Source organism: Oryzias latipes, chromosome 2 (genome assembly GCF_002234675.1).
Source record: "Oryzias latipes chromosome 2, ASM223467v1".
NCBI classification, from domain to species: Eukaryota; Metazoa; Chordata; class Actinopteri; order Beloniformes; family Adrianichthyidae; genus Oryzias; species Oryzias latipes.
Window position 1 is genome coordinate 20766766 of NC_019860.2, and position 21596 is coordinate 20788361.

General features: G+C 42.4%; 2 protein-coding genes across 10 annotated transcripts in view; one reads left to right on the top strand and one right to left on the bottom strand.

Annotated features, from left to right (window-relative positions):
- The window catches only part of arhgap6 (Rho GTPase activating protein 6), a 97297-nt gene extending 90522 nt beyond the window's left edge, over window positions 1-6775 (bottom strand). For both annotated transcript variants that reach the window (XM_023965745.1, XM_023965744.1), the window contains exon 1: window positions 6214-6775. In XM_023965745.1, the coding sequence (XP_023821513.1) occupies window positions 6214-6663 (450 nt within the window). In that variant the 5' untranslated portion in view covers window positions 6664-6775. The remainder of the gene's footprint in view (window positions 1-6213) is intronic.
- The window catches only part of msl3 (MSL complex subunit 3), a 204649-nt gene extending 183600 nt beyond the window's left edge, over window positions 1-21049 (top strand). For 2 of the 8 annotated variants that reach the window (XM_023965759.1, XM_023965757.1), the window contains exons 2-14: window positions 12647-12729; window positions 13225-13320; window positions 13420-13517; window positions 15473-15573; window positions 15648-15776; window positions 15846-16003; window positions 17533-17691; window positions 17785-18026; window positions 18109-18198; window positions 18396-18505; window positions 18603-18702; window positions 18780-18864; window positions 20395-21049. In XM_023965759.1, coding sequence (XP_023821527.1) covers window positions 13319-13320; window positions 13420-13517; window positions 15473-15573; window positions 15648-15776; window positions 15846-16003; window positions 17533-17691; window positions 17785-18026; window positions 18109-18198; window positions 18396-18505; window positions 18603-18702; window positions 18780-18864; window positions 20395-20494 — 1374 coding nt within the window. In that variant the 5' untranslated portion in view covers window positions 12647-12729; window positions 13225-13318 and the 3' untranslated portion in view covers window positions 20495-21049. Of the gene's footprint in view, window positions 1-6753; window positions 6775-9113; window positions 9343-9676; window positions 9806-12646; window positions 12730-13224; window positions 13321-13419; window positions 13518-15472; window positions 15574-15647; window positions 15777-15845; window positions 16004-17532; window positions 17692-17784; window positions 18027-18108; window positions 18199-18395; window positions 18506-18602; window positions 18703-18779; window positions 18865-20394 lie in introns of those variants that run through there. The other 6 variants (XM_023965762.1, XM_023965753.1, XM_023965758.1 and 3 more) reach the window with 6 other exon arrangements.
- The last annotated feature ends 547 nt before the right edge of the window (window positions 21050-21596 follow it).

Below are 21596 nucleotides of genomic sequence, written 5' to 3' on the forward strand. Positions count from 1 at the left end.
TACTTCAGATGTAAAAGATGTTTGGAAAACATGTAGGACACCGGCCCTCGAGGCCTGGATATGAGGACCCTGCCTTAGAATCTAACAAATAATGTACAGAAAGCATTGTCTTTTGTGGGAGGAAAAAATACTTTTAGAGCTAAAACCATCTTTTTTCTTGTCTACTATAATTCTTCTTATTGAGCACAATTCTGTTTAATTCATGTTTTAATATATGTATGTTGGGGTATTGGAGAGTTGTGTTACTGACAATGGAAAATGGGACCTTCTAATGTTTAGTGTTTACAATGGATTTTTACTGCGCCAGAGTCTACCGAAGTGCCCTTTAACCCTAGTCCTTGGTGAACACTAGCCTCCACATTTTCCATGTTGCCCTTCTTAAGCACACCTGATTCCGCTCATTATCAAGCACCACAGAAGCCTAATGACGACAGTCATTAAAAGGCAAGTGTGTTTTTTTTTTTTACCAGGGTAGGATTTCAAAAAATGCAGGAGTGTTCGCCGAGGGTTGGAAAACGGCTCTAACACATCTCTGCAAGCTCACTTTGGCAATGTTTGCTTTATCGTTCCTGAGCTTGAAGGGTTTCAAATGTCAGTTAACACTTGACAGCCGAGTATTTCAAGAAACAGAAATGCACAAAAATCGTGGAAATTTTTTTAAAGTCTTAAAAAAAATAAACTAACAAGATAAGATAGATAATTTGAGGGCATTTAAATGGTTGAAATTGTGTTTGACTTATTTCAGGCTTCAGTCTAATGCATGTCCACCACCTACAGTTGGAAGAGGCTTGGTGCGAAACATTGTAGTGGTGCAAATCTTGCTCCAGGCTCTATTCTGATAAATGCAAGACTTGGTGTCATTGAAATCCGGTCAGGCACAAACCACAATTATTAATTTCTCCTTCATGATAAAAAAAAAAGCGACACCATCCATTCGTCACTACCAAATACATAGTCCCTGATTGGTCAAGGTTTCCCCTAGTTTAACTTTCAACATATATTAAATTGCCACGCATTTTGTGTGAAAACGTACTCAAAAATATGCGTAGCAATATGTGAACACCTGAGTTTGTAACGCAGAAGCCCGAATCGGGCATATTAGCGGGTTTACATAGACTTTTTATCAGAAGTCATCGCTTGAACACTCTTCCAAGCCCAGTGTGAGCGAAGTATAACAATGTAGAGAAGATCTTTTAAGAACATTTTGATGGTTTAAACACTTGTTTGACTAATGTCAAAACAGTTCTAGTCTTAAGTCTTATTCATAGTATATGCCGGGCATGTGATGAGCGTTCAAAAGCGCACTAAACGAGCATTGTTAAACATTTGTTTAGCATATAGTGTTCACACTGTTGCTACCCGATGCTAGTGTATGTTCAGTACTCACTATTGGAAGAGGCTTTGTGCGAAACGTTGTAGCGGTGCAAATCTCGTGAATCTTGCTCCTGGCTTTTTCTTTCACAGCTCTATTCTGATAAATGAAAGACTTGGTGTCTTAGAATTCTGTTTAGGGACAAAACACAATCCCTAATTTCTCCCTCATGATCAATTTTCAAATAGTCGGGACTTCCATGAATTAAAAGAGAAGCCACCCATATGTCACTACCAAATCTGAGTCCCTGATTGGTCAAAGTTCAACTGGTTTAACTTTCTAAGCGTGTTTAATGGCCGCGGGCTTTGTACGCAGCGCCCAAAAACAGTTGTAGAAACTTGCATAGCTACACATGAATGCAAGAGTTTTGAACGCAGAAGCCTGAAACCCACATATATGCATGTTTACATAGACTTTTCATTGGAAGTGGTTGCTTGAACGCGCGTTGCCGAAGTGCTGTAAACATGGCTTGAAACCAGTTGTGGCTCTTACATCTCCTAAATCTTGTGCATTAAAATTCATGTAGTTTACTTGTAGTTATGTTTTTCCCCTAAGCTCTCTCTAGATACATCTGCTTCCACCACCTTAGTCACAAGCAAGAAAAAATACAATTGAACATGTCATAAATTCATCTTCCAGCTTTATTTAAATTCTGTTGTTAACTTTAAATCTTTTTGGGTTTCCAAGGAGTTTAATTTCTTTCTCACACAACTCTAAGTTACAATTTTCCTCTATTTTCATTCTTTTCTTTCAACCCACACTTTGGTCTTTTCATAAACATGTTTTCTTTTCTGATCCTTGTGGGGTTTGAACCTCAAATGGCCAATATGCTCATTCAGGAAATGGGAAATGTTGGCAGAAAATTCCAGAGCAATCTGATGTGGACATTTTTCCCTCCACTGCCTGAGCCAGCAGCAATGGACAACTAGATCAGAAAAGGAAAATAAAACCTGTTTGAATGTCTTAAGGAAGGTGGGAAAGACTTCCTTGGGTTTTGTCTGAGTACTTTCAAAAAGCAATGGGGAAATTTAAAATATACCAAATCCAAGCAAGTGTCTGTTTCCATTCTATTTGGTCATCAGGTCCTGGTAAATTGGTGCAAACGTCTTCCAAAAATTTTTGGCCAAACTGGTGACCTGATAGTCCAACGCTGCATCGCTTTAACTCACCAGCCATCAATCATTCAGTGGTAGTTTTTCTATCAGATTTAATTTTCGACTCGTTCTTTTCAACAAAAGTCTTATCTTCAGAGTACGAGTGGGTCTAAAAATAGAAATAAAAAGTCAACATTCAGGCACCCTGGCTGAATTAGCTGTAAAGGAAAACAGAAGCCCAGGAGGGTTTACGAATTCCAGCAGTCCCAGTAAAAAAAAAAAAAGAAAACAAGCGGTTTTATGGTCATGCTTTTCTGCTAGAGCGGGTGCTGATGGGATGTTAAACTGCTGAGCTGATAACTTTTATAACAAATAAAATCCAGCCAGTCAATCATCAACTTTAGTAACATACAGGGTGTGATGCTTTCTTTTTTTCTTTTTTATCTTAATGAGTTTTACAAAATCCTCAATCTGACCAAAAAAAATCCAAAAACCGTACAGGAATTGTTGTCAATAAAGTGCAGACATGTAAACTATTCCATCTTCATCTGGTCTTCTGTCTGCGTCTCCCTCCTTAAAAGGCAAAGTATTGTAAACCAATCGCCACGGGTGGCTTTAATACCTCACACACGCTGAATGGTTGACATGCAAACAATACACAACTGGACGCAACTTCCCATAAATAATAAAGATTTGGCACGGATTAAAACAGAGCTCTCCATTTCTACCAGTGCTATTTGAAGACCCACTCCAATAAAAATGAGTTTTTGGTATTTTTAACATGTTTTTGTCACATTTTTCTCATGATGGAGGACACGTAAAGAGAAAACTAAGATTAAAACTGCATATTTGAGTATTCATTATTATCATGAATCAGGCACAAACACCAAAAACTACACTTGGCAGGCCAATAGCCCCCTTGGTCCGCTCCATTCTGATGCATCCACGTGTAGACGAATAGATCCGTCTTTTGTTTTCCTCGTCTGAGCTGCGTCTGTACTGCTGGACAACTCCAGTATTGGTCGCCGTCTTTGCTGCACTGCTACAGTTAGGTTGGGGTTGTGACACGCTGTCAGCTAACAGGAGTAAGCAAAGGGATGATGGGAAATTTTACTCCCTGCCTGTCCAAAGCATAAAAGTTTCCTTTTTTTTATTGCCTTTTAAACACAGTTAAAACATACAACAAAAAAGTATAAGGAACAGTAAAAATAGGTTTACAAAGCAAAAAAAAGAAATGCCTTGGGTTACCTTGGCTCTATAGGTTTTTAATAACATTCGCCATGAATAAGTCCTTATAATGTCGTTTTGTAGTTAGTCCATTTCTCAGATCTTCTTGAGTTCTTATTCTATAGTTCAACAATTCCATCACATGTATTTCCTCCACATTTTTTTTAAAAGTGAATTTTTAATGAACTCCTGCCGCTCTGCTGAAACCATGTTCTCGAAAAAAACTGACAGGTTTTTAGATTTTGTTTAAAAAACCTGCATCATCCGTATTAATTACCAAAAGACCACTGAGATGGCTCTGTGAAGATAGATCAAAAGGGGATTGGGGTGGGACTTTAACACCACTAACATGAGCTGAAGCAAATCTAACTTCCCTAACCAAAATAAACAGCTGGTGTGGAAAAATGAAAAAAATATATAGTTTTTAAGCTTTAAAGGTATTTTATCTGTGATTCCAACTGAGGTCATTTTTACAGCCGAACTACCTGAAGAATAAAAACGATCACTTATACAACATGCAAGGGAGATGCAAGCGTGTTGTAACGTTTCATTGTATTCAACCCCCCAAACCCTGACCAATAGAAAGGAGTCAGTGTAGTTTGAGTGGGCATCTTACGGGCACCTGCACACCCCATACATGCAGCATTTGGCGCACGACAATGGTGCGTTGCATTTTTATGACGTCCCTTCTTGAAGTGGCCGTATGAATCCCAGTGGAGCTGCGAGACGATCCAGCCGCTCCTCTCTAGGATCCTCCGTGGGTCCGGACGACCCAAAACCCCACAACCCCTGTACGGCTCCACGTGACTAAGGCCTAACCCTTTAACACCGGAGCTGTCACCGGTGAACAGAAACTAACACGTACTCTTAATGCTACCGTTACTCTTAGGCCGCTTACACGACTAACTTTAGTTGAACAGACTCTGAAGCCGTTTTGCATATTGACGCAAAGCTGCTTTTATCAGGATCAGAATCCCTGCACTAACTGCACAAACGGGTGAAGAGATATCCTAGGACAAATGAACGAAAGGACGTAAACTCAGGAGCTACAGTTCTGGTGTTGAGTTAGATAAGTTCATTCTTCTCCAAGAGTCCTGGTACATCGCCTGTCCGTCCTGTTTTTCCTTACTGCGAAGGAGGGTCTAATGGCAGGGATGCCCAGTTTAGTTTGGTCTGTTTAGTTAGTTCAGTTTAGAATTTTCCCATTAAATTCTATGTATTCATGATCCTTTTAGATTTTATGTTTACTTTACAAATACCGGTACGAAACCCATTGAGACGACTGTTGCTGTGATTTTGGGCTACATAAAATTGAATTGAATAGAATTTTTTTTTAAAAGGGTCTTAGTTAACTTGCTAGTGCACTGTAGTGTGGTTCAGCCACATCCGTAATTCTATCCCAAAAGACAGAAGTAAACCCCACAAGGAGGGAGTTTGAAAATAAAAATCAGATCACAGTACAAATTTGAACAAGAGTGACTCATACAAGATGTGGAAATCTCATGAGGAAAATAAGTAGTCGCTGTTTGTTTTTTTTTTTTCCAAATGTTTGAGTCTCTTTAACCATCAAGGGCAGAAAAAAAGTCCCTTTCTTATAAAATATATACTACAACTATAAGTCTAATGGAAAATCTGGTGTTTTTTAAGCTAGACTGGGGTGGATGGTTTGTCTGGAATAACGTTACAGGTGATCATAACATACGTCCAGATTTAAGGGGGTTATTATTTTTGAGCTGGGTTTCACTCAATGTTGACCTGAATGGACTAAACGAGCATGCATCTGATCCAAGAACAGTGTATGTTTGCAGGTTTTGTAGATTATAATCCTGCTGTAAACTACAGAATTTACTTTTGTGTTTTGTTTTTGTCCTTGTACCAAAGTTGACGTCACCCCAACGCTGCGATTGTAATAATACTCCGAAGTGTAATAACGTTATGCTCCAGTTTGCAGTAATGACTCCACACTGATGGCCTCAAATTAGCCTCAATGGACCTTATTGGGGGGGGGGGGGGGAGAATACAAATCTGGGGTGGTGGGAAACTGCAAGAACTGAGAGATGCTGATGCAAAGAAGACGTGTAAGCAGCGACTCCTCCCAGGCGTGAGAACTTACAGACAGACACCAGGTTTTTACAAAAGCAGCAGAAAAAACAACCATACCATTTCAGTAGTGCACGTGGACCCCTTAAAGTCTACCCCCTAAAAAAAAAACCAGTCATCCACTGATTTTTTGGGTTTGGATGTCAAATCTGGTTGCCTCTAATTCACCCTCCATTTGATGTTTATATGAAAGTAACCCCAACATTCTCAACAATGGAGGCGGCAGCACTCCACTCCCCCACATGCTGGGATTATCTAATGCGTGTGGATTTTCCTCTTATTGAGTTAAGAGACAGAGTCAGTGAAGTGGAGCTCCCTCTTTGTCAGAACCGGTGCGCCCTAATGGGAACCCGCGCGCGCTTCCCTGTGTTATGACACATGGATCACATGTGGTGTAGATGGGGGTGGTGGTGGGGTTACCTCTGAGTTCCACACCACATAGTGGCGAGGGCACGCGGGCTGCACTTTCCTCTGCAGCCACCTCCGCGGGGAGAAGAGCGTCCCGGCGCTCGCGGGCTGCGCCGCGCCGCCTCCCCTCGGTAACTCCGCGGCGCTAATCCGTTTCGCACGCTTAACGAGCTCGTAGTCGAAGTGGAAGTTGGAGGACGGGGACACCTCTGAGGGGATGGAGGGGGAGGAGAGCGAAGGGGCGATGGGCTCCTTCAGTGCCGGGATCCGCGCGCGTAAAGCCGCTTTAGCGCCCGCGGGCGCACCTGCCGCCGGAAACGGCGCGTCGCTCCCGTTGCCGCAGTGTCGGATGATGGCGGGGTCCAAGCTGCGGGTCTGACGGAGTCTCCGCTTGGCGATGGCTTTGGAAGCGGGAGAGGAGCAGGAGAAGACGCTGTTGAGGAGTCCCTGCGCGGCGGACATGGCTCCTATTTCGGATTTTTCATCAGCCCCGTATGGCTCTGTGACCCACCACCACCATAAAGACCGGATCCTGTCGGTGTCACATCAACTAAAAGCTCCAAAACTCAAAAGGTTGGAGCGCTGCGTAAAAGCGCACCAAGCTGGAGGCGCTGCGTAAAGGCGACTCGAGCAGCGCCTTCTAAACTCGGACAGTGCGTCCGCGCGCGCGCGGGTGTTGCTTTATAGTGGGTGGAGTCCCAAAAACATATTATGCTCAACAGGCCAAAGTTTTTCCAAACTTACTGATAAAAATCTCAAACATTTATCCAGAAATGTTCCCTGGGATTAGATCAGACGGGCATTGGGTCATCCATGCGTAGAGAGAAGTTATAATCCTCTTCGACCAATAATCCACCTGTATGTCTGTCTGGAAATAAAAGGCCAATCAGCAGAGGCTGTATGTGAGTTATTATTAGCCAAACAAAAAGCAGCTGTAGGGTTAATATTGTTTCTTTTAGAACCTGAGCTCGGATGCTCCCAGGAGACGCAGGGATGTAGAAAATGTGGCCTGAGTGTGAAGGAATGGGAAAAATGAGAGGAGACAGGAGTGGAGAAGGGTGCCAGCCCACTGATAAGGGAGCCCTGGAAGCTGCCCAAGACACAAGCAACTCCACCTGACACTGATAAGAGCCCAGATAAGCCTCAAAAGTAGAGGAGGAAAGTAAAAGACAAAAACATTCAACCGTTTTCAAACGAAGAGCAGATTCAAACCCCAAAACTTAGGGGAAATTCTGCATCTGAGCAAAGTTCCAGTGCAGCTTTGGCAACTTACCTTCCAAACGTGGCTCACAGTGAGTCTAAAATCAGTTGCAGCTGCAGAAACGCGGTTTCCTGCCAGAGGACTGCATTGTTTGAGCCTGTCAAGGGGATACGGGCCTGCATGTGAAGGCTGCATTACAACCAGGCCCACATCTGAGCTCCAAAACAACAAAATCGGTTTGTTTTTTTACCCCATCACACTAGAACAATTGACCACAGCAAAAACAGAACAAACATCACTCTGAATTTAAATGTTTGAGGAGACACTTAAACTAAAGGAGCTCCTTTGTCTTAAAAAAAAGGGTATAGTTTCATGTTTAAATTAATTGCACTTGCAATTAATTTTTCATTCCCTTCTTTGCTCTCTGATTGATGAGTGTTAGTAGGTTGAGCAAATACCGTTTCCTGTTTTGCTAAACTTCAAGAATTTTTTCCAGAGTTAAACTTTTTTTTCTTTTCAAAGATGTTTGGGATTGTTTTTTTTTGTTTGCTTGTTTGTTTTTATCAAGTCTGAAGTCAAGCATTAGCATGTTTTTGCATTGTTTTCTCAGACCACAATTGCCTAATTTGCAGATATAATCTGACCTTGATCTATTATAAGTCCAGAAGTGTTTTTAGCGATTTTAATCATAATGTTTTTGTTTTGGCATTTTTGTCAGAAAGGGGATAAATAATACATTCTTAAAACTTTTTTAATCCTTTTTTTTAACAAGAAGAAGAAGAAAATAACTAAGGAAATTAATGTAACTAATTTACTAAAACATGTTTGGTTTGGGCAACATCTTTTACTAACATCGTTTATATTTGCAGGACTTGCACGTTGTGCTAAAAATCAATTGTTTATGAAACTGCAATTTTCTTGTAGCCTGGAAAAATAGGAAATCTGATTCTAAAATAAACAAGTGTGAAATATCTATTGTTTTACTGATAAGATGACGACGGCATTTTTAGCATCACTAAGCCAAATATTTTATTTATTTTGGTATTAAGAAAACTTTTTGCAGATATTTTTTGCATCTTTTTATGTAATTTTAGTAAATAAGTGTCGTCCCTTCTTTCACTTAGATTTGACATAATATTAGAATTTTCTAAGAGATTATGTGACTTTTGAAGTAAGATACCACTTCAGATAAAGAAACTGTTAATAATCATATGTTAATTTAGTAATTAACATAATTATTGTGACTGTATGTAGAAACATGTCATTGTTTTAGAAAAGGTGTGACAAAATATCGAATTTTACTTCTAGTTTTTCGGCATGTTTGTACAAAAACATTTTTTTTTATTCTGAAAAATTAGTTTTCAAACTCTTTATGTAGACTTTTTGTGAGCTTATTGTGACATCTATTGGTCAATTTATGAAATTACACATGTACGGTGTCCGTGAAAGACCTGTTTTTGTTGATCGAATTGGAGTTTTGTAAGTTGCTTTCGAATTTATGGGAAATTTGAATGTTATATGAATACAAACACGTCTCATCAGTGTCACTACTGCATGTGATGTTATATTAGTCCATCTCTAATGTAAATGTGAATATTTTCTTCGTTTTTAAACATAAATTTAAACCATTAGAGCGAATCTTCTCCGTAACATCTGGATGATAAAAGAAATTTACGAGCACCAGTGAAAGCACCATCCGTTTTCAACAGCGCCACCCTGCTTCTATTGGAAGCCTGCGTAGAAGAAGACCACCCCGGGCGGGAAATGTTTTGGAAACGAAAGAGTTAAGGAGTTTGTAGCTTCAGATCGAAGTCTTCTCTCTCACACGTCGCCATGAACAAATGAATTCGCGAGGAATTAAATATCATTTTCACAAAGGAGAACGAGTTCTGTGCTTTGAACCCGACCCTAGCAAGGCTAAAGTGCTATATGACGCAAAGGTAACGTTTTCCGCAAACTTTAGCGGGCATTGATATAAGTAATTACACTGTAATAACGGCTTTATGTTTGCAATGGGGTTTTAAAAAGCGCCTTGTGTTTTATTATGAGTGGCGTTTTCTGTCAATAGTAATTGTTGTCGCATCTTTTCCGGGTACGTTTGATTTAGATTTGTCGTGTGGAAAACAGCTTCCGAATAAGTTCTTGAAACTCTCCCAATAAAGCATTTTATGCATATAAAACTCACACGTTTAAGTTTTTGAAGAGTTATTTGTATGCAAATTTCCCAAAACGCACTAATCGATCGGTTTTGGAGCAGGAAGGTAGCACGGTGGCGTTTCGTCCAATCAAATTGGACCTCAGCGTGTCAACAAACAAACAAACCCAGCGCGGCTAACCCGAACAACGCTGTCGTTTCATGCAGCACAGTGGGGTTTCTGAGGTGGAAAAAGACGCCAAACATCGGTATTTTAACTTTTTTTCGCCATATGCATCGATTGCATGACTGTAGCACCGCCAGGCTAATGCTAAACGGCAGATATATGACGGAAAGCGGGGCACTGAAGGAAACCGATGCTAACGTCCGCTAGCTAGCAGCTAGCATAGGCCTGCTGGTAAACGCGATCATTTTTAAACGACGCAGACATTCAATTTTATTTTAGCCTAAATAAAAAAGAAATTATTGTTTGTTAATTTCGCTCAGATGCATGGGATATACAGAGGTTTTAAACCGTATTTCTCACGAATTAGCTGCTTCGTGCTAACTTGGCCATAAGTGACCTAATAAATCCGATATATTTACTAGTCGTTATTAATGTAACTCTTGATTTGTGGCTTTCTTACGTTATTTTAGGTCAGTTTTACGATTTTGCTGTCCTTTTTTGCCCTTTAGTGACATAAAATTTAATTACTATAGGAATAATTTTAATGTTTATAATATCCAGTCAGGACCATAAATATTTGGACAGAGACACATTCTTTCTAATTTTGTTTCTGTTCATTACCACAGTGAATTTTAAATAAAACCACTCAGACGCCATTGAAGTGCAGACTTTCAGCTTTTATTCCATGGGTCGAACTAAAAGATTGCATAAAAATGTGAAAAACTAAAGCATTTTATTTAAACACAATCCCTTCATTCCGTGGGCTCGTAAGTAATTGGACAAATGACATAACTGAAAACAAAATGGTCATTACTAATATTTGGTTGAAAACCCTTTGTTGGCAGTCATACTACAGCCTGAAGTCTTGAACTCATGGACATCACCAGATGCTGGGTTTTCTCCTTCTGAATGCTCTGCCAGGCGGCTTTCAGTTGCTGTTTGTTGTCTGAAGTTTAGTCTTCAACAAGTGAAATGCATGCTCAATTGGGTTGAGATCAGGTGACTGACTTGGCCATTCAAGAATATTCCACTTCTTTGCTTTAATAAACTCCTGCCTTGCTTTGGCTGTATGATTTGGGTTGTTGTCCATCTGTATTATGAAACGCCGCCCAATCAGTTTGGCTGCATTCACCTGGATCTGTGCAGACAGTATGTCTCTGAACACCTCAGAATTCATTGGGCTGCTTCTGTCCTGTGTCACGTCATCAATAAACACTAGTGTCCCAGTGCCACTAGCAGCCATGGACGCCCAGACCATCACACTGCCTCCACAGTGTTTTACTGATGATGTAGTGTGCTTTGGATCATGTGCTTCTCCACGCCTTCTCCATACTTTTCTCTTGCCATCATTCTGGTAGAGGTTGATTTTGGTTTCATCTGTCCAAAGAAGGGTTTTTCAGAACTGTGCTAGCTTTTTTAAATGCTATTTAGCAAAGTCCAATCTAGCCTTCCTATTCTTGAGGCTTATGAGTGGCTTGCATCTTGAAGTGTACCCTCTGTATCTACTTTCATGCAGTCTTCTTTTGATGGTAGACTTGGATATTGATACGCCTACCTCCTGGAGAGTGTTGTTCAGTTGGTTGGCTGTTGTGAATGGGTTCCTCTTCACCATGGAAATGATTCTGCCATCATCCACCACTGTTGTCTTCCGTGGACGTCCAGGTCTTTTTGTGTTGCTAAGTTCACCAGTGCTTTCTGTCTTTCTCAGGATGTACCACACTGTTGATTTTGCCACTCCTAATACTGTAGCAATTTCTGGCATGGTTTTTTTCTGTTTTCTCAGCTTAATGATGGCTCCTTTCACCTGCATGGAGAGCTCCTTTGACCGCATGTTGTCTGTTCACAGCAAAATCTTCAAAGTGCAAGCACGAGTCCTCTAATCAACTCCAGGCCTTTTATCTGCTTCACTCATAATGACATAACAAGGGAATTGCCCACACCTGCCCATGCAATAGCATGGAAGTCAATTGTCCAATTACTTAGGAGCCCATGAAATGAAGGGATTGTGTTTAAATAATGCTTTAGGTTTTCACACCTTTATGCAATCTTTTTGTTCAACCCATGGAATAAAAGCTGAAAGTCTGCACTTCAATGGCATCTGAGTTGTTTTATGTAAAATTCACTATGCTAATGTACAGAAACAAAATGAGAAAGAATGTGTGTCTGTCCAAATATTTATGGTCCTGACTGTACCTACGTGTTACTCTTGACATGCAGAGATTCCAGCTACTGGATGAATTTATACACATTAGGATGAGGCCTGCGGTTAAATATATTTAATTTATGATGAAATTTTAAGCCATTTTTTGAAAGAACACAGTTTATAATCCATTATCCAACAGAATGTATCAGAATGTACATAATAGGCCTGCACAATATACCGCAAATGTATCGTTATCGCAATATCCAGCTCTGCAATATGCATATCGCAAAAGGTAGCGAGAACCGCAGTAAATCGTAAACCTTAAATGTGTTAATACAACCTTATAGCAGCTTGAAGCATTTAACAAATCAAATAAATCCCTTTATGCATTTGACCAATCAGATGGAGCCCTTCATGTTGTTGACCAATCAGATGGAGGCCTATTATGTTAGATGTTTGTCTCCTATGTCGACAAGGGTCATTTAGAGTATAATTTTTTAACTGTTACAATGAAATGGTAATGATGTTTTTGGTTATTTTGTTATTTGTTAATATATCGCAAATTATACCGTTATCGCAATATTAATCTCTAATATCGCATATCGCGAGTTTTCCTCATATCCTGCAGCCCTAGTACATATGTATATATATATATATATCATAGCAAACCCATTTCCCTAGATTTTCCTTTTTTTTTTTTAAAGAGGGGGGGGGTTATTTATTTTTGTTGTTTTGGGCCTATATTTTGTGTACAAACATTGACCAGTTTTTCCATTACAGGTCCTCGATGTGTTGATCGGTACAGACGAACATGGAAGAAGAGTCCCAAAGTACCTGATTCACTTCAATGGTTGGAGCAGAAGGTACTAGAAATCAGCCTATGTAGTCTTTAAGAACCACTCTGACTAGAAAAGACAAAAAAAATTCAGTCAGAAGAATCTTGTCGGTGTAACGAAGAAGCTCCTACGGCAAGCCACAAGCTCCATGCTCCGCTCCATTCTGATGCATTTACATGCAGACAATTCCATCCATGGACGTCTTCGTCTGAACTAGCATCGACCTCAGAACTGTACGGCTGGATAGCTCCAATGTTGTTTGCCATTTTTGTTGCACAAGTAATGTTCGGTCAAAAGACAAGCAGTTTACTCCACAACTTGGAGGCGAGCTCCTGCCGCTTTACTAGGAAAACAATACAGGTGTTTATGATTTTTGGCTAAAAAAAAAAACGGCATCATCATCATAACTAAAAGACCACTTTGAAAAAAAAGATCAAAAGATGATCGGAGTGGGACTTGAATATAACGTAATTTAAAACCAAAACGTTGATGTTTTCATGTTTTTCGTTTTTGTTCGTAAAGCTGGGATCGTTGGGCCGCAGAAGATCATGTCCTAAGGGACACAGAAGAAAACCGAAAGTTGCAACGGAGACTGGCCCGTAAAGCTCTGGGTCGCATGTGAGTGAACGTTAAGATCAGTCCCGTCTTCTCATCACACACAAAAACGCTGCAACTCAGTGCTTTGGTCCTTGTCTTTTTGATTTTTCACCCTAAAAGGAAGAGAAAAGGATGGCGGAAGAGGCGCCGTCGTCCGTCTGGCACTAAGTCCTCCTCTCTGAAGACTCTCCCCAAGGAGGATGACAGCGACGATGCATGTGAGAAACGGGCCTCAGAGTTTGTGTTTTCCTCTGAGAACCCAACTGAATTCATCACAGACATCAATTTTTAAAGAAATGTGGTGTTTGTCACTTCTTCAAAAAGGCTCCCAAATGTCTAATATTTGAATTATTAGCTGCAAATCACTATATTTAACTTTCATGGCTCCTTAGATCTGAGAAAAGGAGCACTATTCAATAAAAAAAAAACTTTTTTTTGTTTGTGTGAGAGTTTTAAAGTTTTATTTTTTAAATATTTTGAGAAAAAACAGTTGATTAATACGCACTGAAAAATGTGTAAATTAATCAGTTATTCCTGGGTGGCATTATGCCCTTCCTCGACGTCTTCGTCATCCTTTTTAAAGGTGAAGAACTGCGAGAACAGTAGAGACAAACATTTTTAGATAGCACTGATGCCCCATTATTTCGATGTTTGGCAGAAATTTATATTTAAAAAGAAAAGCGTTTTTATTCAGTGTTCACAGTGATTTGGGCGTAGTAGCATAGTTTTACGTAAATAAGTACACTACATAGTGTAGTGCACTATGCACTACCCATATACATACACTACATAGTGAGTATGTAGTGAGTAGTGAAGGAATTCTGACACAACCTCAAATTGTGCAGTGCACTACGTAGCGCGTTTGCCACACTACATAGTGTAGTGCACTACGTATATACTTACACGTACACTACCTACACTACATAGTGCACTACGTATGTGGTGCGCACTACGTGGTGCACTACGTATGTGGTGCGCACTACATAGTGCACTACGTATGTGGTGTGCACTACGTATGTGGTGCGCACTACATAGTGCACTACGTATGTGGTGCGCACTACATAGTGCACTACGTATGTGGTGCGCACTACATAGTGCACTACGTATGTGGTGCGCACTACATAGTGCACTACGTATGTGGTGCGCACTACGTGGTGCACTACGTATGTGGTGCGCACTACGTGGTGCACTACGTATGTGGTGCGCACTACATGGTGCACTACATACGTAGTAGTGCACTATGTACATACGTACACATACATGCATACATACTACGTATGTAGTGCACTATGTATGTAGTTCAGCCTATGTATGTAGTAGGCTGCGTAGCCTACGTATGTTGTGCATTACATAGTGAGTATGTAGTGAGTAGGGAAGGAATACTGACACGACATTAAACTATGCAGTGCACTACGTAGCGTGTTTGCCATTTTTTAGTGCTGTCTGAATCTACAATTCCTAAATCGAGTGCCCTTGACATTTACCAGAAGTCTCTGGGATAAACCAATGTGCATCGATGCTCACTAGATCTGTGAATATAGACCACAATGCATTGCGTCGGGAATATTTAAGCCAAACAAAATCTATTTAAATATTTTTTTTTTAATAAACCCACAACGTTTTTATCATTAGAAGACTTATAAGGCGGACTTATAAGAAATAATCGTTGCAAAACGCTCGTAATAATTAGATTCTAACTTTGTGAAATCGATGACGTCATTTCCTCCGTTTAAAGAAAAAAAAAAAAAAAAGTAGTGAGCGTGGTGTCCGAATCGCTTTTAAAATCCGGGGCACCACATAGTGCCGCACTATATAGTTTTTCTAGGGGTTAGGATGGAAATTCAGACACAGCTTGAGTTTGTTCCTTACATTGTCATTTGCCTCAAGAGTGGGAATCGTGGGTTTGAATCCTCTGTCAGAACAGGTCAAGTCACTCAGGACATGGATTAAACGCAAAATACAGAATAAATTGACCATTTTTGTGTGTTTTTATTTTTTTTAATCTTCATCTCGCTTGTATTGAATACAGACTTCACCTCAAATATCAACTATTTGACCTCTAACCTTGTGGTTTAAAAACACGTTTTGGCTCTGAGGCAGCAGCTGAATTTCCTCCAGAAGAGCCGTTTGATTGACAAGCGCCGACTAAAACTGACCGCCGTGTCACTTCCAGGCCTGATCTCGAGCTCAGAGAGCAGCGAGGGCGACGACTCTGACCCCGACGACTCTTCGAACAGCGGGGACAGCACCTTCTCGGAGGACATGAACAAGATGGTAAATCCGGAGGGAGGGTTGATGGTTTTTTTCTCCTTTTTTATGCGTCTGACCGTCCACCCGTCGCTCCTCAGAGGGTTGAGCCTGAGCTGAACATCAAGAGGGAGTGTGAAGAGAAAACGGTTCACGTGGACATCAGCATCCCGGACGTCCTGAAGAAGAAGCTGGAGGACGACTGCTTCTACATCAACAAGAGGAAAAAGGTCTCTCCTCTCAACGCTAAGGTTCGGTTTTGGAGATTTCGTCCAGCTGACCGGTTTCTCTGCTCGTAGCTCGTCATGGTTCCCTGTCAGACTAACGTGGTGCACATCCTGGAGTCCTACGTCAAACACTTCGCCATCAACAAAGCCTTCATGGCGAATGAGCGGTACCGGCGCCAGCAGAGCGCCACGCAGAGCAGCTCGCCACAACCGACTCCCCCAGAGAAGAGGTTGGTGTTCGTTGCCGTTGAGTTTCCGTTTACTCCAGCAGCACCGTTTCTGTCCTTCATGTGGAAATGAAGCTTCCTCTTTTGTATTTTTTATTTTTTCCTGGTGGCATTCCACGGCCTACGACATTTGTTGCAGTGAGAAGATCCGCTGAGGCACAGGGTGTCTTATTTTGAAAGAAAAGCCACGTGAACCTCTATCAAAATTTGTGAACTATTTCATATTTTCAAATAGAGAGAATATTTTTTCTTCATGTTCATTCATGACAAAAAACAATATTTAGTTTATTTTTAATCATAATAACAAATCTGTGCCTTTTTTTATAAAGACATCCCGGCTCCTATTGGGTTGTGGTTTGTAAGAAGTTGCTCTTTAAGTCCCACTCAAATAAAAAAGGTGTTTTTGTGGCAGTCTCAAGAGAACGGAGGACAAACGTTAAGGAAATGAAGCATAAAATTACATTTTTGAGTGTTTCTTTTCTTCTTTTTCAGAAGACTTTGAAAGGATGGCACAACACCAAAGTGGAAGGCCATTAAAAATAAAAGAATCAGAAAAACATATTTGATCATTATCATTGTTTATATTTCGTGTAAAAATAATGCTTTTGTTATTTTTGCAATGCTTAAAGAAGCCTCGCGGTCCGCCGAAAGGCGAGCTACGGCCTGTCCCAGCCCCTGCCTCTCGGCGCCCCCTCGATGCTCATAGCTGAGTGTCCCGCGGGGTCCGAATCGTTTACTTTGAAAAAATTAGAGTGTTCAAAGAAGGCCTGGTCGCCTGATTACCGCAGCTAGGGGCTCTCGCCGCCCGCCGAGGCGGCCCACGCTGGTCACCGCTGAGGGGGCGCGGAGCGGCTGATGCCGCCCCTCGCTCGCTGCCGGCGGCACGCGCGGGTCCCGCCCCTAAGGCGTCGGTCGCGCAGATGTCTTCTGTTTCAGATGCTGAATCATGGAAGATGTGCTGTTGTGGTATGTCAGCTCTATTTTGCAGTAGAGACACTGCACCTTGTTCTCTTCTTTATTAAGTGTGTAATGATCCCACACTTTAGACAATTTCTGCCGTTTATTTATAGATCTATTCTCCGCCATCGCGCCAACTAAATTCAAAAGGTCCGTGTGAATAAACGCTCTGTGTGACACAATCAAATCCCTGCGCCGCACGTATAGTGCGCGTCATAGGAATTTAACGAGGCTTCGAGGCAGAGTTTTTGGCTCGAGGAATTTTTGTAATCGAGTAACTCGAGGAATCGTTTCAGCCCTACTCAATAATGGGGAAGGGAAGGGGGGCGGGCTTGCCCCACGCTCAAAGGCCCCACCCATAATTTATAGAGGCGAATTTCTGATGAGCTCCTGTCACTCTGCTGAAACGTTTGTCCTAGAAAACTGCATAATCCTAATTAAAAGACCATAGATCAAAGGATGATTGGAGTGGGACTTTCAGAGTCGTCCCTGAATGCATCGCCTTAAAAAAAAACCCACTCATGTCAGCAGGAAAACTATCCAAATGAAATAAAATACTGTTTTTTTTTTTAAAGTGAGGAGCTGTGTAAAGAGATGGTCGACGGCCTGAGGATCACCTTCGACTTCACTTTACCCATGATCCTCCTGTACCCCAGCGAACAAGCCCAGTTCAAGAAGGTCAGCTCCTCCCGGCTCTTCCTCACCACGAGGGAGGGCTCCCCGTGCTCCAGCAGGTAAAAGCCGCCCGGCTCCACCCCCTCCCGCGCACACACACGCGGCGTGGCGTTCCCCCGCGAGCAACGCTCTGTCTCCCCGTTTGTGCGTAGCTTCCAGCGGGAGCGCAGCCCCAGCCCGCCTGTACACAACCCCCCCACCCCGCAGTCCACCGACAGCCAGCCCACGCTGAGCGACACGTCCGCCACCACGCCCACCGCCCCGGCCCCCACCCCGAAGCGCAGGCGCCACCCGGACATGGACTGCATCTCCTTCCAGTCGCAGTCGCAGTCGCTCAGACGCTCCACCAGGAACACGTCTGGGGGTGACCGGCCTGCAGAGGGCAGCAGTGGAGGTGATCAGGCACCGGGAACGCAACGCTCGGTTTAGCAGCAGTAGATGTATAAGGAATATAACAGTGCTTTTCTGATCGGGAGGTGGAGGAAGCGCCGCAGCGTCCCCGCAGCTCAAACGGCGAGCAGTCGAATCTTCATCACAGCCCAAGTTCTTTCTGAACCTCGACAAAAGTAGGAGCTCTTCCTTGAGGAACAATCTCCTAAGAAACAAACTGATTCGTTAAAGACTGTATGTTTTTAATGATCCCTTTCCTTGGTGTAGTGACTAATTTAGCCCACTAGATGGAGCTTTATGCCAGAAGCAGCCTTCCCTGCTTTTTACTTGATGACCAGCAACTGTCCAACCCCCTCCCCGTTTTGCCCCGCAGAAACCCCGGTGCACAGCGGCTCGTCGTCCCCGTTGCCCTTGACGCCCAGCAAGGAGCGAAGCGGGCCGTTCCGCGGCCTGGAGAGCCGCCGAAACAACGAGCTCAACGAGGTGAGGAAAAACAAATCAAAGAGGAAGCAAACGAGCAGCTCTGCTGTCGAAGAGAAGCTTCTTTACCTCCCGTGATGTGCATCCGTCCCTCCATCAGGTCCTGAGCTGGAAGCTGACTCCGGATAACTATCCGCTGAACGACCAGCCTCCCCCGCCCTCGTACCTGTACGGGTCCCAACATCTCCTGCGGCTTTTCGGTCGGTGTCCCCGTCGAAATGTGACTGTGTTTTCTGCACTGCACATACTCACGTCTTTTTTTTTTGTTGTCTTTCAGTGAAGCTTCCAGAAATACTTGGAAAAATGCAAATCCCTGAGAGAAACCTGCGGACGCTCATCAAACATCTGGAACTTTTTCTGCGGTGAGACAGATCACAACCAGAGCTTTACCTAAAACAACGTTCAAATTATTATTAATTTTTTATAACACAACTGGATGCAGTGTGTGGTTAGGTGTCTTATCCAAAGAAAAGAATCCCTGACAGAAAATCCACAGTTACAATTTAAAAAAAAAAAAAAAAGGAAATATTTACAACTTTGACAGCTCCTGATTTAAGATCAAAAATGTACAAAAATGGCTTTAAAAATAGTTTTTTAAGACAAAATAAAATTAAAACGCAAGTGTTTCTCCCATTCCACCACTCCCGGGTGGTTTGTTCTGGAGCTTCACTAGCAGAGGTGGGACGCTTTTACCTCCGGGACGCCGCAGGTTAGCATTAAAAAGCAGAGGAGTGGGGGACGTGGAGCGAGGAAGAGCATGTGCAAGAGAGAGATGAGTGGGTGTTACACAAGCATGGAAATCTAATCTTTAAATCCTCCCAAGCGATCTTCCGCTGGTCCCAAACCTGAGGGATTTAGGCCCCTTCGCTTCTCTAATCAAACCGCAGGCCGTACCGCCATCCGCCAGCAGGAGGTGCTGTGGAGCAGCGGCTGGATTCAGCGCACGTGCAGGCGGGCCACTATAAATATGACCAAAAAAATGGTTCTGGGTCTGAAAATAGTCCCAGTTGGCGTTCCCGTGAGCATGTGGGCGGCGGCCAGCAGTAAGGGATTACGGCGTGGCATCACTTCCAACATGCATGCTGCAGCAGCCTCGCCGCACTCTGTAAATTAAGCCGAAGGGAGTGGAGCATAAGCACAGGGGCTCTCGTCTCCTAAACGACGTTTCCGGTCGAAGGGGCGACGAGGCAGAAGTTTCTCAGAAGGGACGAGAGTCTAATTATCATGTGGGGGGAGTCAGCGGGACGCTGGCCGCAGACCCCGAACGCCTCCAGTCTTTTGGGAAAGTGTTTTTACTCTGGTAATCAGCCTCGTGGCAGATTGTGCAGAGCGGGCAGAAACTGATTGATGTTGCGGAGACTGACGTGCAGTGCATTCTGGGACTTGGCCTCCCTTCCTCTGCAGAGACGATTGTGTTTGCATGTGCTTCCTACCAAAACGGCACGCTGAGCCTGAGGCGCAGCAAGCAAGTCCAGAATAAAGTTGAGGAATTTTTTTTCCTCTGATGAAGATAATTTGTTTGCATTGAGATTAGGAGGACCGGTGGAGCTAAGATGAGATGGCAAGATTTAGAGGATTTGGCCGAGTAGCGGCTACTAAGAAGATTCCGGATTAGTTTTCCCCACAAATGATTATGTGGGGGGAGGAGGAGGAGGAGGAGGGTGGATTTTTATTTATTTATTTTTTCCCCCACTTTCCCTCCCTTCGTCACTCCAGGTTAGGCTTTGTCTCTGAAATCCATACACAGGCTGTGGGTTTGAGATTATCCTGGAACAGTTTCTGGGAAATCTAGGAAAGTCGGATCACCGGGAATCTTTCCCGGCCCCCGTTTCGTTCCACCGGCGTCCACGATAAATATTTACACGCTTCCTTCTCCTGACCCTCTCCTATAGGTTTCTGGCCGAGTTCCACGAGGACTTCTTCCCGGAGTCGGCGTACGTGTCGGCGTCCGAGGCCCACTACAGCATGAAACAGCCCAGACCGGTTTACTGAAGCCTTCCCCCTCCTCTTCATCGTCTCTTTGAATCTAGTCTGGCTCTGCGCTTCGAGGAATAAACACCGGCTTTCCTTTTTCTGCTCCCTTCTGACCGATGTTCTGCTGACGCCGTGGACGCCGTCGGTCCCGACAGGCGCCTGCTTTGTTTTTTACTTTCTTAGACCTCCTGACTGCTTCTTCGCCTGCTCTACCGCGGTTTGTCTGTTTTGGAATCCCGACAGAAGGTTCTGGATTCTCTAGAGGACACAGGAACTTCCATCTTGTCTAAGGAGGGACTCTTCCTGGATTCCAATGAAACTAAAAGACTTTTATCTTTTTTTTTTCTTCTCAAGAACTAACCCTGATCTGCATAGACGAACCCCCGGCCATGTGCAGCGTTATTCAGCTTTTAGCTGTTTAGTTGACTGTAAAACACATCAGTTGAAGAAAAAAGAAAACAAACGTCTAATTTACACGAGAACAAGCGTCAATGTTTACATTTTACAGAGGTTTGTGTTGGCACAGATGAATGAAACTAATCTGATGCAAATAAAAACATTTGTTTTCAGTTATGCTGTTGTTTCTCATGGTTATTTTCAAATGGAGTTTGTTTTTTACTTTTAATTTACAGGAGGGATCAAAAAAACAAGCTGAACTATTTGAATGCAGGTGTGTGATGTCACAAATATTCCATGAATTCGGAAAGGTTTCTGTCTTAAAACTGGGTAACCTCAGGCAGTTTAAGACAAATAATTTGTTGTTAAATATTTACCATTTAAGATTTTTGTATCTTGACTTGAACATATGTAAGTTATATGTAAAAAAATTTAATTTGTATTATTTTTCTTTTTGGTGGCTTTAAATATTTAAAGATTGTATATTACAGACAATTACATTTCTTTGGCTTTTAGACTTTTCTAATTGCCAGTGTAAACCTTATTTTTATAGCATTTTCTAATAAGTTTTACAGATGCATAAAGGTTTTTTAGTCTTTATAAACTGCCTCTCTCTTCATTTCAATAATTCATGCAACAATATAAATGCAGCAATGAGAGTATGAACTTTTTTGTTTGTTTTTTGTTCCGTTTTCTTTACGGTCTGATGCAAATTCCTTTCTTT